The 15660-nt window shown below is 35.2% G+C and overlaps 1 protein-coding gene across 1 annotated transcript in view; it reads right to left on the bottom strand.

Moving 5' to 3' along the window:
• LOC126977997 (neuronal growth regulator 1-like) overlaps nt 1-15660 on the bottom strand; it is a 477303-nt gene that overhangs the window by 36261 nt on the left and 425382 nt on the right. The window contains exon 6 of the mRNA XM_050826732.1: nt 5776-5859. Coding sequence (XP_050682689.1) covers nt 5776-5859 — 84 coding nt within the window. The remainder of the gene's footprint in view (nt 1-5775; nt 5860-15660) is intronic.

Raw genomic sequence — 15660 nt, 5'->3', positions numbered from 1 at the left:
GAAACCTCACGCGCTTTATATACATTCATTACACTTTACCGGTTGCGGGTGCTTCGGACCTTTCCTTTTCTCAAAACGTCCCCAATTTGGTCGACGAATGTTCTACGAGGTCTCCCGCGATCGACTTGCCCACACACGCTTGCCTTATATATTTGATAAGTCATTCTTTCTTCAACTTTACAATAAAATACCAGACAGGATAATAATCCTGTCTGGTATCATTTGGACTCACTGAGCACAAATTTAAAAAAATATAAGTAATAAATAATGATGCATGGTTTTAATCTGGCTCTGCGAAGGCCACCTAAAATTGTATAATATTATATTTAGTATGCCTATGTTGTTATGTGATTTAAAAGATGGGCTGGTAGTTTCTTTTCAGTTCTTGCAACTTGTTATATTATTGTCACTCCTATGGTAATAACACTATGGTAAATAAATACATTTCTACTAGCTGACGCTGACATAATATCACGAATGTTTAAGTAAGATATGATCTCTGTTGTTATAATGAAATTGTTTCAAAGCAGAACTGTTAATAAATTCTCTCTATTCCAAAACTGTAGATATAATATGCACTAAAAAGTATAAAAATAATTGCGTATTTTTATACAATCTTATTAATTAATCTAATTCTAGTTACGATTATTGTTATTTTTGTAATCAAAGCAAATTTAAGACTTTTATGGTTTTCTCATGGATGCCATTATCAGACAATGTACAGAAACCACCAGCTTTCAAATAAAAAAAAGAATCGTCAAAATCGGTTCACCCAGTCGAAAGTTTTGAGTTAACAAACATAAAAAAAACATACCGACGAATTGAGAACCTCCTCCTTTTTTGAAGGCGGTAATCAAATATTGGATTTCATTTTGGGTTCTACATCGAAATAAAAACTATCCTATCTCTCAAGTTGGACTAAAGTGCAAATCCCCATTAAAATTAGTTCATTAGTTTAGGAGTTCACTGGAAACAAACATCAGGATTTGGAAACACCCTGGATTTATATACAGGCTGTCCCAAAGTTATGGGACATGAAGAGAAAGTACCTTAAATATCGACGATAGGCTATTTTACTGAAAGAAGACTTTATGTTATTTTTAAAAGTTAGTAATTCTCCATTCAAAGATTTTCTAAAAATTACTTGCCTCGTCTGGGAATCGAACCGACTTAAATGTAAAAAAAACACCCCTACTCTTATGATGCCAATCGAAAGAATGGCCAAAAACTAATAACTCTTCTTAAGTAACATAGTACGTTAAAAGAAAGTTGTCTATTAAGTGGGTATTTTTTTGGAAAATTATTGTTAATTAATTAAATGCTCAAAATGTGATCCCTCTTGTCTTACGCAAATCGCCAATCTTTTAATGAGTCCGCGCCTGTTGATTTTCTTATCACTTTATGGTGAATACTCGATATGATATGGCACAATTCTGTTTGTAACTTGCCCAAGTTCTCGTATCGTTTTTTGTATAGCATATCTTTCACGTATCACCAAAAGAAGAAATCTAATGGTGTAAGGTCCGGGGATCTGGCCGGCCATCTAATCGGTCCCTTCGTACCAATCCAAGTAGGAAAACATTCATTTTATGTTGTTCCTTTCTTTTAAAATACTATGTTACTTAAGAAGAGCTATTAGTTTTTGGCCATTCTTTCGATTGGCATTATAAAAGGAGGGGTGTTTTTTTTTACATTTCATTCGGTTCGATTCCCAGACGATATCTTCGATATTTAAGGTACTTTCCCTTCATGTCCCATAACTTTGGGATACCCTGTATATTAAGATTTCTAACTCACTGAGGTTATAGAATCAAGCACGTAATGTGATTAATGTTAAACACAAGACAATGGTTCGATAATTCGCTCACTGTCGAGGACTAGTCAATATCTTATCGACCTACATCGAATTATCGTAAGTGATTCATGGCATCGTTACTTATGCGTAACTTGATAATGCAGATGCTATGACTCTAATTGCTTTATGCTAGATGTACGTGATTGGGGCCGCTTCTTAATGCGAAATAACGGGTAACAATTAATTCGAGAAAGTCTGATATTATATGAGGTTACCAGTGGGAGGCTGCTTTGCACAGGATGCCGGCTAGATTATGGATACCACAACGGCGCCTATATCTGCCGTGAAGCAGTAATGTGTAAACATTACTGTGTTTCAGTCTGTAGCTAGTGAAATTACTGGACAAATGAGACCTAATATCTTGCGTTTCAAGGTGACGAACGGATTTGTAGTGCCGCTCAGAATTTTGTGATTTTTCAAAAATCCCGAGCGGCTTTGAATTGTAATTGGCAGGGCGTATCAATTACTATCAGCTGAACGTCCTGCTCGTCGCGTCCTTTATTTTCATTATAAAAAAATCCAAATACTATCATCCTAGTTGTGTTAATATTTCAACCTTAAGTGACAAAAATTAAAGAAGAAAGAAAGAAAGGAAAACATTTGTTTCACAAAACACAACTCACTCAACAACAACACTCAACTCACAGGATACACTTAATATAAAAAGATAACAAATATATAAAATTCTCGTGTTTGTTACCAAACTCCTCCGAAACGGCTGCACCAATTTGTTTGAAAATTTGTGTTTATATCGGGTAGGTCTGAGAATCAGCCAACATCTATTATCTACCGCTAAATATTTTTTTATATTTTTTTTGACAATTTTTTTTATTTTAATTTTAGTATGATCCAACATTAAAAATACATACAACTTCAAATTTTCACCTGTTTACGATCAACACCTATTTTTGTATCGCGATTTTAATATTATTTTATATATTCGATTTTTATATATTCTATTTCATACACAATTACGCAATAAAGTTGCAAGATGGCAATCGAATATAATGAATATTGTAGTACGATATATTTGATAGGTCTGAGAATCGGTCGTAGTCTATTTTTTTTTACCCCAAAAATTTAAACTATTGATTTTTTTTATTACTTTATATGGCAATACAACGTTTGCTGGTTCAGCTAGTAATAAGATAAAAGTAAAGGCATAAAAGGCATTTATTTTCTCAAAATTTATTCCTTTAGAATTCTTTTTGATGTCATTTCTAATAACTATTAGATACTACTACCGCTTCGGAAACAAATGGCGCTCTGAGAGAGAAGAAGCTGTGCAAGAAACTCTCCCAACATTCTTTTGTTGTGCTCTTTTCAATAAAAATATACAATATTGTACAGTCATTTCTATCGCTATAAAATAATCACAATCTAGTCCCAGGCTGTCCGATCATTTAGATATTCAGCAGTGGAGTAATAGGATTTACGACAGAGCCATTTTTTTATAAAGCATATTGAAGCAAAAGTTTTTCAAAAATTTTACTAAAATCAGGCAGCACTGAGATAGGTGTGAAATTAGCAGGGTCAAAAGAACTGCCCGATTTAAACAAAGGTATAACTTTGCTGTATTTCATGAGGTCAGGGAATACACCCTCAACTATGCATTCATTAAATATTATTGCTAATTTAGGTGCTATAATGTCAAGTATGTATTTTACAATATTAGTCGAATGGCCCCATAGGTCTTTTGTATTTTGTAGGTTAATTAATTTGAAGATTTTTATTATATCGCTACCTGTAACATACTTAAAATTCAAATCAATGGAAGATACTGGTACGTGTAATTTAAGCATATCATATGCTGCTTTTGGTGAAGATAATATCCTTGGTCGTGATAATCGGGATTTCGGAGAAGTATTTATCAAATTCATTTACAATTTCTATTTCCGAATTTATAACGCGATTATTAATATTTAAACAGATAGAGGTGTTACGGCAATTCGATCTACCAGTTTCATTGTTAATTACACTCCAAGTCGCTTTTACTTTATTATTACTGTTTTTAATTTTATCTGCAATGAAACGTGTTTTCGCTTTATGACAAACTACTTTAAAGAGCTTGGAGTATTTTTTTACATATATTCTAAACTCTTCACTATTATTGTAATGTTTCTCATAATAAAGGTCATATAAGCGTTTACGACTTTTGTGGATACCCATTGTTGCCCAATCATTAAAACAATGTTTGTTTTTTACTCTCACCGTTACTGGAGTAAAAATCCTGTCAAAGAAGTCCTCACAGAAGGAATTGAAGACTAAGTTATAGTAAAAGTTAGCAGTTACACAGTGTTAAAATGGTATCGCATTTACCAAATTATTTCTAAACCTCTCAAGACGGCTACCCATAACTGGTATAATCGTCACCTTTTTTGGTCTGACATTGTCCAATCTTGTATTTTCTTTTACAAGTTGCCCACTATGGTCGGACTAAAGATTATTAATTATGAGTTTACTAGTAATAGTAACATTTGTAAAAATATTATCTAAACAGGTTGCTGTTGTAGAAGTGATTCTAGTAGGTTCCCAAAATACATTGAACAAATTAAAACTTTGAAATAAATTTTTAAGGCTAGTACAATTGGCCGAAGGTTCAAGCAAGTTTATATTAAAATCTCCACACACTATAATTGACTTGCTGGTTTTGCTAAATTTTGATAGTACCTCCTCCAATCTATGTTGGAACTGTTCATATGATGCATTGGGGGGGGCGGTATACACTTACAATAATAAATTGCTCTAGTTCTATACAAGCTATCTCAATTAGTTGTTCTATAGAGAGATTAACAATATCTCTTCTATTTTTACATTTTAATCTATTATTAATAATAATTAGGGAACCTCCATGTATTGCCCTACTTCTACAAAACGAACTGACTACTTTTTGTTCTCTAAAACTAAACAAAAAAACTAAAGTACAAAACAAACCGAAAAAGCACGTATTTAAATAGTGATTGATTTAATATAAGAGAGTTCCTGTGCAATGCAAAAAATGGGTCACTGATTCAGGATTATTCGTGACACGGCCGTGGCTATGAAACAGCACTGATTTTCAGAGGTGCCCGCTTAATTCTGGAGATACAGTCTATATATAATAAATAATTCCTAATAATGTATATACATACATCTCATTTAATGGTCGATAGACAAATATTGTTTTTTTTTTAATTTTAACATTTAACTTATTTAACTATTTTAACATTTAACATTTTTAATGAAAATAAGGGAGGAGACGAGCAGCTTTACAATGCAGTAAAAACCAAACCCAAAAAATCTGAGCGGCACTGCAATTGCGCTCATTACCTTGAAACATATGATGTTAAGTCTCATTTGCCCAGTAATTTCACTAGCTAGGGCGCACTTCAGACCGAAACACAATAATGCTTACATTTTTTTTAATGGGAAAGGAGGACAAACGAGCGTACGGGTCACCTGGTGTTAAATGATCACCGCCGCCCAGATTCTCTTGCAACACCAGAGGTATCACAGGAGCGTTGCCGGCCTTTAAGGAAGGTGTACGCGCTTTTTTTGAAGGTACGCATGTCGTATCGTCCCGGAAACACCGCACATGGAAGCTCATTCCACAGCACGTATTACACGTGGAGTAAAGCTCCTTGAAAATCGCACTGTGGTTGTATAAGAAACATGTGCTCAAAACAAATAACAAAATCTCCGTAATGTTTTATAAGTCGTTATATCGTTCAAGCTTAAACATTATCGGCGTTATTACAAAAAATAATTTAAACATTGCTTAGACACGTGTTTTGTTAAACAGTGTTTAACTATTTAAGAGCCGTCTAAAGATTGACGCTAAATAACAGAAAGCCACGAATTTGCAATTGAACTTTTTTAAAACAAGTGTTCAACACGTGTTTGATTTTTTTGTAATAACTATATCTTTATTATAGACTCACCTGACATTCGTAGGTACCATTATCACGTTTTTGAACAAATTTGATCTGTAGAGTCCAATCTTCAGATCCTTCGCCGTGTAAAACCTGGAACCAAAACATACACATCTCAGAGACATTCACTACTGGCAAGGAACTTTGTTAAGTTGTATTCCAATTGACATAATATCTTGATCTCGTTAGATAATATAAATATTAATAAGAGGTCACATCGTCGCATTAAACTATACCACCAGCTGCAGCGTAAGTCGTGATTTAGTATTCAACGGAACCGTGGACGTGAAGCAAAGCGTACATCTATATAAATAATAAAAGTAATAATATATTTAATTTTTTCTGTATAAAACGGCAATTTTATACTTTGACCCCTTATTATTTAGAACCGGTCGTTTAATAAGAAAATTTCTTGCCTCAAACAGTCACTCTGTGGATTCAATTACTGCCTGCAGCTTTCCTGAACCGATACGACTTAGAAGGGACCCTCAAGAGTAAAGCATTCTCCCATGTAAAAGCCGGCAACACATCTTTTGACTTTTTGCAGATGTCTTAGTAATAAAAAAAAAAACAATTGGCGGGAAATCATTTGTCAAATGTTTTTATCACACATCAAATGGAATTAAGTCGAAAAGATTTTAAAGTGATGATTTTTTAATGATTTTAATAGTTCTCTATCCGCAAGACTGTGCCGTTCATCTTCAAAATGCTTTTGGGAGGGAAGCGCCTTGCTTGAGTACCGTGAGGCGATAGTTTGCTGAATTTGAGAGAGGTCAGGTTTCTTTACATTACGAATTTCATGAAGGGCGGCCTTCAACTGCCGTCAACGAAAATAATGTGTCTACTGTTAAGTTACCGGCTAATTGAAGAAAACTCGCGGATTACCTACAATTCGAGGACTATTGGAGATTGGTATGAGCCAAATTCAGAAAATTTTACACGATTAATTGAAAGTTCGGAAACTTTGTTGTCGTTGAAGCCCTCATGAACTGACAGCGGAGCAGAAGCGGGCTTGCGTGGAATGGGGCTCACAGATGCTAATTAAGTACGACCACGGACATTCTAATGCTGTTTATGAAATTATCACAGGAAACGAAACGTGGATTTATTGTTTTGAACCCGAAAAAAACAGCAATCTTGTGAATGGGCGAGAAATGTTGGTAAAAAAATTATCGCATTTTTTTTTTCAGCTACGGGTCCCATCTGCACAATTCCACTTGAAGAACAAAAGAGTGTTAATGCCGAGTGGTATTCTACCATTTGTTTACCCAGGGTGATAAGAAAAGTTCGCGAAAGACGACCAAAGAGCCGCGTTCTCCTACATCATGACAACGCTTCTTTACACACGATCACCAAAACAAAGTAAATTTTAGCTTCCGAAAAAGTACAACTCGTCACCCATACTGCACATAGCCTCGATCTAGCACCGTGTGATTTCTGTATTTTCCCCAAAATGAAAGATTTGATGAGAGGTTTCACTTTTACCAATTCCGAAGAGGCAGTGATAGCGTTCAGTCAGCACGTAGAAAACATGCCTTCAGATCTGTGGTCCTCTTGGCTTAAAAAATGGTTCAATCGCATGGAAAAATGTAATGACGAGTATTTTGAAAAGCGATAAACATAATATTTTGGTTATAACATGTTTTTTTTAAGTTACGCAAAACTTAGTGTGACCTACAAGTTATATAATTTTATCTTATTATGAATACCCGAATAATGAAAGTATTTTATTTAGTAATTAAAGCTATTCGAAATGTCTCAACAACTGAAAGGAATGCTACATCCACTTCCACTTGAGTTTTATTTCCATCTCGAAATTCTCGCAAAGTTTACAAAGCGTTCAAGAAACTATGTATTGTGGAAGGTTAATTAATGTTTTTAAGCATTACCTACAGTTATAGTAAAAAAGCTTATTATTTTATTTATTTATTATTTGTCTTTAATAATAACTATATTATGTATATCTTTTTTTTTAATGAAAACGAAAAAAAGACGAGACAAGCTATGCAGTGCCGCTCAGGGTTCTTGAAAAACCTAAAAATTCTGAGCGGCACTACAATTGCGCTCGTCACTTTGAGACATAAAATGTTAAGTCGCATGCTTACACATTACTGTGATTTAATTTTTAATACTACTACTTTTATTTAATTACCAGTGGGAGGCTCCTTTGCACAGGAAGTCGGCTAGATTATGGGTACCACAACGGCGCCTATTTCTGCCGTGAAGCAGTAATGTGTAATAGCTAGTGAAATTACCAGGCAAATGAGGCTTAACACCTTATGTCACATGGTGACGAGCGCAAATGTAGTGCCGCTCATAATTTTTGGGTTTTTCAAGAACCCTGAGCGGCACTGCATTGTAATGGGTAGGGCGTATCAATTACCATCAGCTGAACGTCCTGCACGTCTCGTCCCTTATTTTTACAAAAAAAAAACCTCTATTATAACTATATTGAAAGCAACTTATACATTAAGTTGACGAAACTAAAAGTACAAAAGTCACATCCAATTTGGACGTCCTCTAAATAATTGGGAAGGAAATCGTTAGTAAGTACCTACAAAGGGTTAAGAGACTTTGTAGCATTGTTGGAGAGAATTGGCACTGCAACTAGTTGATTTGCACATTTTATGTACTAAGATTCAGTATGTGAAGTCAATGCTAAAAAGTTATTAAGAATAATTGATTACAAGTACTTTTGATAATTGTAATTATTAAGACGGGTACTCACGATGTATATATTATTATTTTAATGCCCATATTTCGATCCAATTGCATGAATCGTGGTCACGACGGAACTGCGGATGCGGCGAGAAACACTTGACACATTCACACGTGACACTAATAGTACATCAATCTGTCCACTTGGCGCCTAGTTCGTTTTGGTCTTTGATTCCCTAATTCACGACACAAACTACTGACGACGTCCATACTTTCGGATCTTTTTGTTGCATTCGTACTGTAGAGAGAGACCACGGGATTCCATGTTTGCGCTAGCCTAAAACCATCCTCCCTATAAAAATTGTTAGGATGATTTTTAATTTCTATAGCTTCTCTAATAAGCCGTGGGATGTATTGGCGTTCAGCAGAAATCACTCGTGGGTTGTGCAGCTTGATCCAATGGTTGGTACCGGCTTTAAGCAAGTGTTCGGCTATTGCAGATTTTTTAGGATCGTTATTTTTGACTGCGCTGATGTGTTCCTCCGCAGTTCAGTCGTGACCACGATTCATGCTATTGGATCGAAATATTGGCATCAAATTAATAACATATATATCGTGAGTACCCGTCATAATACTTACAATGTTAAAATTCCGCGATGATAAAAGTTTATTTCTTGATAATGTTATGTATATACATAAGCACATTAGTGAATTTACTAGCAACTGAGATAAGCACAAGATTCACACCGAAAACAAACATAGACTTGGTTTACGTGTAAGTTAGCAACAAACGTTAACAATAATTCTCGGTTTAGTCGAGTAAGTAAGTCTTTTGTGGGGCGATGTATGTGCCCCCGGCATGTCCAGCCGCGCACTACGAGCCCAAGTCCGCAGTAAGAGGTAGGATGTTATCGCGAACCCACCACATTCACCCTGATGAAGGACCTCCGAATGGTATGAAATAAGTCGGTACCCACACCGATAAAACGTGAGTAAAGCAGTATTAATAAACAAATTCATATGATTTTTTATAGACATTTTTGAGGCGAAGGTTAATATAATATAAATTACTTTCTTTGATACCTTAGATTGTGAATGGAGCGATCATCGTCAAGCTACTTAAATTATAAATTTAATCGTATCGAAATTTTGTTAAAAAAAGAAGCCTATGAAAAAGAAAAACAATTAGTGACGAGACAAGCAAGAAATTACCTGATAGTAAGCGATACGAGTACTGTTTATTACAGTGGTTACAAAACTGAAGTACACTGTATTTAAATGTATAATATATCTCAAAACTCCATATATTGTTATTACCCAACATATTTAAATAAACTGGCTCATATCCTATATTATGTAATAACCAATTCAAACGCGACCCACATAGAGCCTAGCACCATAAATTGATCTAGTGCGAAAACAATACTAATTAAACAAATGCCTTGGTACCATTATGAAGACGTTTTAATGACTTTATTAACTAGTTAAGATTGGTTTCCCTGGACACAAATATTGTACACTCGAGACGAGTTGCTCATATTTTGAAATTAAAATCATTGGTTGACGACATAAAGATAGAAACGATACAGCAATTTTTATAACTGGTATCAAACAACATCTTGTTTCAACATCGTTGTTGCAACATCACCCATCGGTGGAATAGACTCACCGCACGTGAATTAAATTAAAAACATATTACCAGATGAAATGTTGAAACTGTATGTAACTCTATTTTATATAAACTGAGATAAAAATAATAGGAATGGAAAATAAAATTTGAAACCATATAAAGAAATACAAGCTATACGCTTTTATACTTTTGGGGCAATAGTTGTATGTACGTCTATCGAGCAAAACAAAAACTTGTATTGTTATTCCTATATCAAAATTAAAGTCTAACGTCCTTTTTTAGTCCGGCTATCACTGTCTAATGACACATAGAAACTGCATAGTTACCAGATGTATTTATTATGTTAACCTAGTTTCAAATACGAATTTAAAAAATTCGTTATTTTGTTTTGAGTATAATATATCCAAATTCAATGTTGAAAATAATATCTTATGCTTCAGGCACCAGCAGAATTTTAATTTGGTCTCCTTACTCGATTGGTACCTTTTATTATTTCTCAATATTATTATTATTAAGACTATTATAGTAACTGTGGTCTTGGCTTGTGACTGGCAAACTTAGATAAGGTTCCTACATATTTGTCTCCACTTTTAAACTTGCTCCTAACTTTTATTTACACAAATTTGTACGCAAACATGTTTACCTCTAGTTCTATCTGATTATGGGATTGAGAATACGACAGGCCACCATCTCAGTGACGTAAGACAGGCAGACGTATCATCAATCACCACTAACTGTAACTTTCCTAACAATAATAATATAAGTGTGCATCTTTTTGTGAACTTTTTCTAATTTTACTAACAGCCACGGACGAGTAAAAAAAGAAGGACTCCGCGCCGTGATATTAACAAGTGAAGCACCTTTATGCTAGTGTGTGTGCGGTTACGGGGGATACCAGTTACACAATTTTTTCTCTCTTAAATAATCATGTGGGCCACAAATACTTTTATAGTATTGTTTTTACACTTTTTCACAACGCATGACGGCATTTTTAAGATATTTTATAGCGCGCAAACTGAACTGTCACAGACGATGTTATCATAATGGCGGCCGATCGGCTTGTATTAGTGTAAGTGTGTGAATGGAGCTATGTATTTACACGTTTAACGGCTTGTTTTGGTGCGTCACTGTAATGTAAGGTGACACGGAGTCCTCCTTTTTTTACTCGTCCGTGCTAACAGCATGTATATTTGTTTGAAAATTTAAAAAAAATGAAAGAAAAAGTATTGTTTATAAGCAATGAATATTACCATTAAAACTAGTAGCCTACCTCACTCTGAAATTGGCTAGATTTTGGTGAAGTCGAAATTATGAGCGTACGGGTCACCTGGTGTTAAGTGATCACCGCCGCCCACATTCTCTTGCAACACCAGAGAAATCACAGCAGCGTTGCCGGGCTTTTAGGAAGGTGTATGCGCTTTTTTTTAACCGTGTCGTATCATCCCGGAAACACCGCACAAGGAAGCTCATTCCACAGCTCTGTAGTACGAGGAATAAAAACCCTTAAAACCGCACTGTGGAGGACCGCCACACACCCAGATGGTGGGGATGATATCCTAACTTGTGGCGTGTCGTGCAAAGGTGGAATTCGACGACAGAAATCATGTAAAACAGCTCTTTGGACTCTTTCACTAATAAATGCAGCGATACCCAATGAAGCGAAGTCTCTACGCAAAGCCAAGTGATCCAGCCGTTCACAGAGCACTGGGTCCCCGACAATCTGAGTGGCTTTTTATATTAATTACTGTTTACATTCTGGTTGTTTGTTTATCCTGCAAGTTTAGTAGAGCAGGTATTTCAAAGTGGCTAGTCGTATGACAATTTTGTTTAAGTTATAATTATATATTGCCCTGCTAATGGGCCGGGGTTCTTCTTCAGCTATTGCAAGCTGGTATTGCATCAGGTAATCAGCCAAGGTAACTCCTAAAGCAATATATGGCAAAACTTGCGTGATGAATGCTCTTACTAATTTGAAACACAATTGCAGGAAGACAATAATTAAAGCCGCTTTAAGAGTACGCTTGACGTACCCAATTGACGTTAACTTTCAAGAAGTTCTATAAGTTTCCAGAAAGTTCACGGCCTTTGTAATTAATAGTACCGACGAGGGTTAAAGCTATTTATTAGTTTCGTGCACGTTCTCCTTAACGCGTTATAAAATATAAATGAAACAACGGTATTGATTGGATTGCAAGGGTGGACAAATGCATAACTCTTTTATAATTTGCAAATCAACTAATGCGAAACAGACATGATCTGTAATACAATATTATCGAAGTTAGTGAAAGTAAAAGAAGTTATCAAAGTAACAGAATGAAACCGACTGGTTTCACTTTAACAATTCTTAAAACTTCTACTCTATACGAGATCGTGTATACCCAACTGTGAGTTGTGGCGCATTGCTCAAATGCATGGTCCACCAATTGTCTTTGACAAATCATTCGATAATATGCAATGTGAGATTGTCGTTTGTCAGTTTGACAATGGTGCCAAAAGTAAATCAGATGTGAAAACTTAACAGACATAATATTATAGTTGGAATAAAATATAGAAATACAGTGGAACTATTAAGTTCCTCTGTATTTCTTGTAAAACTATCAAAATAATAATGTTGATGACATGATATTGATAATTATTAGTAAACGTATTATCATATATGTATTTTCTGGAGATAAGTATGAATAATTCGAAGAAAAAAAGTTTTAGAGATACAATATTAGATATAATCTAAGAATATAAATAAATAAATATCATAGAAAGATCTTTCTTTGCTTCTCAGGCCTAGGTGCTAAGTAATAAGTGATAATTTTTTATGAGAAAAAGTGACGAGATGAGCAAAATTTCACTACCTACGGCTTTAATATGCTTGCACATTACTGCTTCACAGCAGAAAAATATTCAGTGCAGAATAAAAAATACAAACAAGTCATTTGAGTTTGGCGTGTAACGTATACAAATATTTAATTTAAATTTAAAACCGCAACACAAAACAAAATTAAGAATAAAATAAATTCTTGAAGAAAACCTAGATTGTTCAAGGCAGAAACCTAGATGTTTGTGGAAAAAGCGATCCCATTTCCACAGAGTGCCGTACTAAAATGATGCCCGTCAAATTGATATGGAACGAATGATAAATGTGGGTAATAAAAAACGGGGAAAGGGTAAAGTTTCTGAGCAATTTGCATGGGGTGGCAAACGTGGGAAATCTCCCCAAGTCGTCAAGCGATTCTAATATCGGCTTTAATCAATCTGCCGTACAAATTACATGTCAATAGAGAAGGGTTCTTATCTGTTCGTCTGATTGTGACGTCACAATTACTCAGATCCTGTTTATTGCTTTATTTGAAGACGACGTTCCGACTGACTAATTGACATTGACGTTTGACATTGCGAGTACAGGCTATCAAGTATAAATTAGAGTGTTGCAATAAAACTAAATACTTAAAACACAATATTTGCCACTACATATACAACAGTGGTGTCCTTTTTTTTTTAAATGAAACTTTTATTACATCGTCTCAAACTGTTTGGTCTGTGTGTTGCATGTCGCGTGACGGTCGGGCGGCGCCTATAGTTCGCAGCAGCTGACCGTATAGACTATGACTACTTTAGTTGGAGACTTAGTCTAATTTTATTAATTCCCATTATCATTCCAATTTTCCATGTATAAAATTAAGATTGATAAAGCGATTTTTATACTCTTAATGGAATATTTTTCCAAATATTTTTAGTTAAAAGCCTATAATGTGAAAAAATTTCACTTTTACCGAGGTTTCATTAAACCACACAATCCTTTTTTCCAAATCACATGTCGTAACCAAAAAACATAAATCGATCTCGGAATTTTCAGTTTAAACCTAAACGTTAGTTTAATATTCCTCCAAAAATTTAACGTTAATATTACTCCATATAAAATAATTTGAATATCTTAATTTTTTTTAGTCATAAATTATTCTTAGATAATTTATACGTCTAGATAGACAATAACAGCTATTAAAACGTCGAAAATTGAGTTCAGGACTAACCTCTATTTTGAGCTATCACGCACCCTGACACAAAGTGTCATACAAATCGCGAGTGTAAGACGTAGCTTGTCACGCACACTTAACTAATATCCTGGCCTGTTTTTATCGGTTGCCATACAGCAAAAGACTCTATTTAGACGTATAAATTATCTAAGCAATAATTATAACACCAGGCTCCTTTGCATAGGATTCCGGCTAGATTATGGGTAACACAACGGCGCCTATTTCAGCCGTAAAGCAGAAATGTATAAGCATTACTGTGTTTCGGTCTGAAGGGCGCCGTAGCTAGTGAAATTACTGGGCAAATGAGACTTAACATCTTATGTCTCAAGGTGACGAGCGCAGTTGTAGTGCCGCTCAGAATTGTTGGTGTTTTTCAAGAATCCTGAGCGGCACTGCATTGTATTGGGCAGGGCGTATCAATTACCATCAGCTGAACGTTCTGCTCGTCGCTTCCCTTATTTTCACAAAAAAAAATTAACAATTATTATTTAAACATTTAAATACGACTTGTACGATCTATTCACACGCTCACGTTGTGATAGGCCGATGAAAATACGGTTTTTTTAATGCTTGCGACCAAGCCAACGGTCTCGAGGAATCGAGTGGAGCTAGCTTACCTCTCGCCATCGCGTCGTTTTAATTCAGAATTAGAAGCACTTTTAATTTATTACAAACATAATACCATTTTCTTTACAAAACTAACAAAACTATGTCAAGTTAAATAGTATTGGTGTATAATTAATAAATTTTCGTACAATTTTTATCTAGATTGAAAGATTATCATGGCTCCAATTGTAAAAATTAGGGGTATTTTGCTGATTTTTTTAGGACTGTCTCTAAAAAATAGAAATGTATATAATTATTGTTTGTAAAGATTTAAGATTTATATAAACAGTCAAGAGATGGTTTCAATTATCCGGTATTTTGGCGATTTCTTGCGATAGCGGCCTTAATCAGAAATTTCGATGTATTGGTATGGTAATTTCGTACTTCCATCACAGACTCACATAATTAAACAGTAATTTTTTTTTACTTGATTTGATTCCTGATCCAAAAATAAAGAAGAATAGAAGACGACTCAAAGATTTTACCACCACATCGGAAAAGTTCTTAGTTATTTAAATCATACACAATTGGTATTACTATATTTGGATAGAGTTTCCACCTATTTAAAAACATCATCAGCCGGAAGACGCCCAGTCCTGCGCTGCCCTCGTCCAACGTATTCCGGCGATCTTGACCAGATCGTCGGTGCATCTTGTGGCGGGCCTACTAACACTGCCTTTTCCGGTACGCCATTCGAGGACTTTTCTGCCCCACCGGCCAGTTCGTCAAACTATATGCCGTGCCCACTGCAACTTCCGTTTCGCAATCATTTGTGCTATGTTTTGACTACGGTGACTTTGGTTCTCCTGCCGATCTCCTCATTTCTGATTCGATCTCGCAGGGAGACTCCGAGCATAGCCCTCTCTATTGCTCTCTTAGCGACAATGAGCTTCCTCATAAGGCCTATAATGAGCGACCACATCTGCGTACCGTAAGTCATCACTGGCAACACACACTGTTTGAAAACCTTCG

The sequence above is a fragment of the Leptidea sinapis genome, chromosome 46, assembly GCF_905404315.1.
Source record: "Leptidea sinapis chromosome 46, ilLepSina1.1, whole genome shotgun sequence".
NCBI lineage: Eukaryota > Metazoa > Arthropoda > Insecta > Lepidoptera > Pieridae > Leptidea > Leptidea sinapis.
The sequence above is the reverse complement of the archived record's forward strand: the minus strand, read 5'-3'. Positions and strand labels throughout refer to the sequence as shown.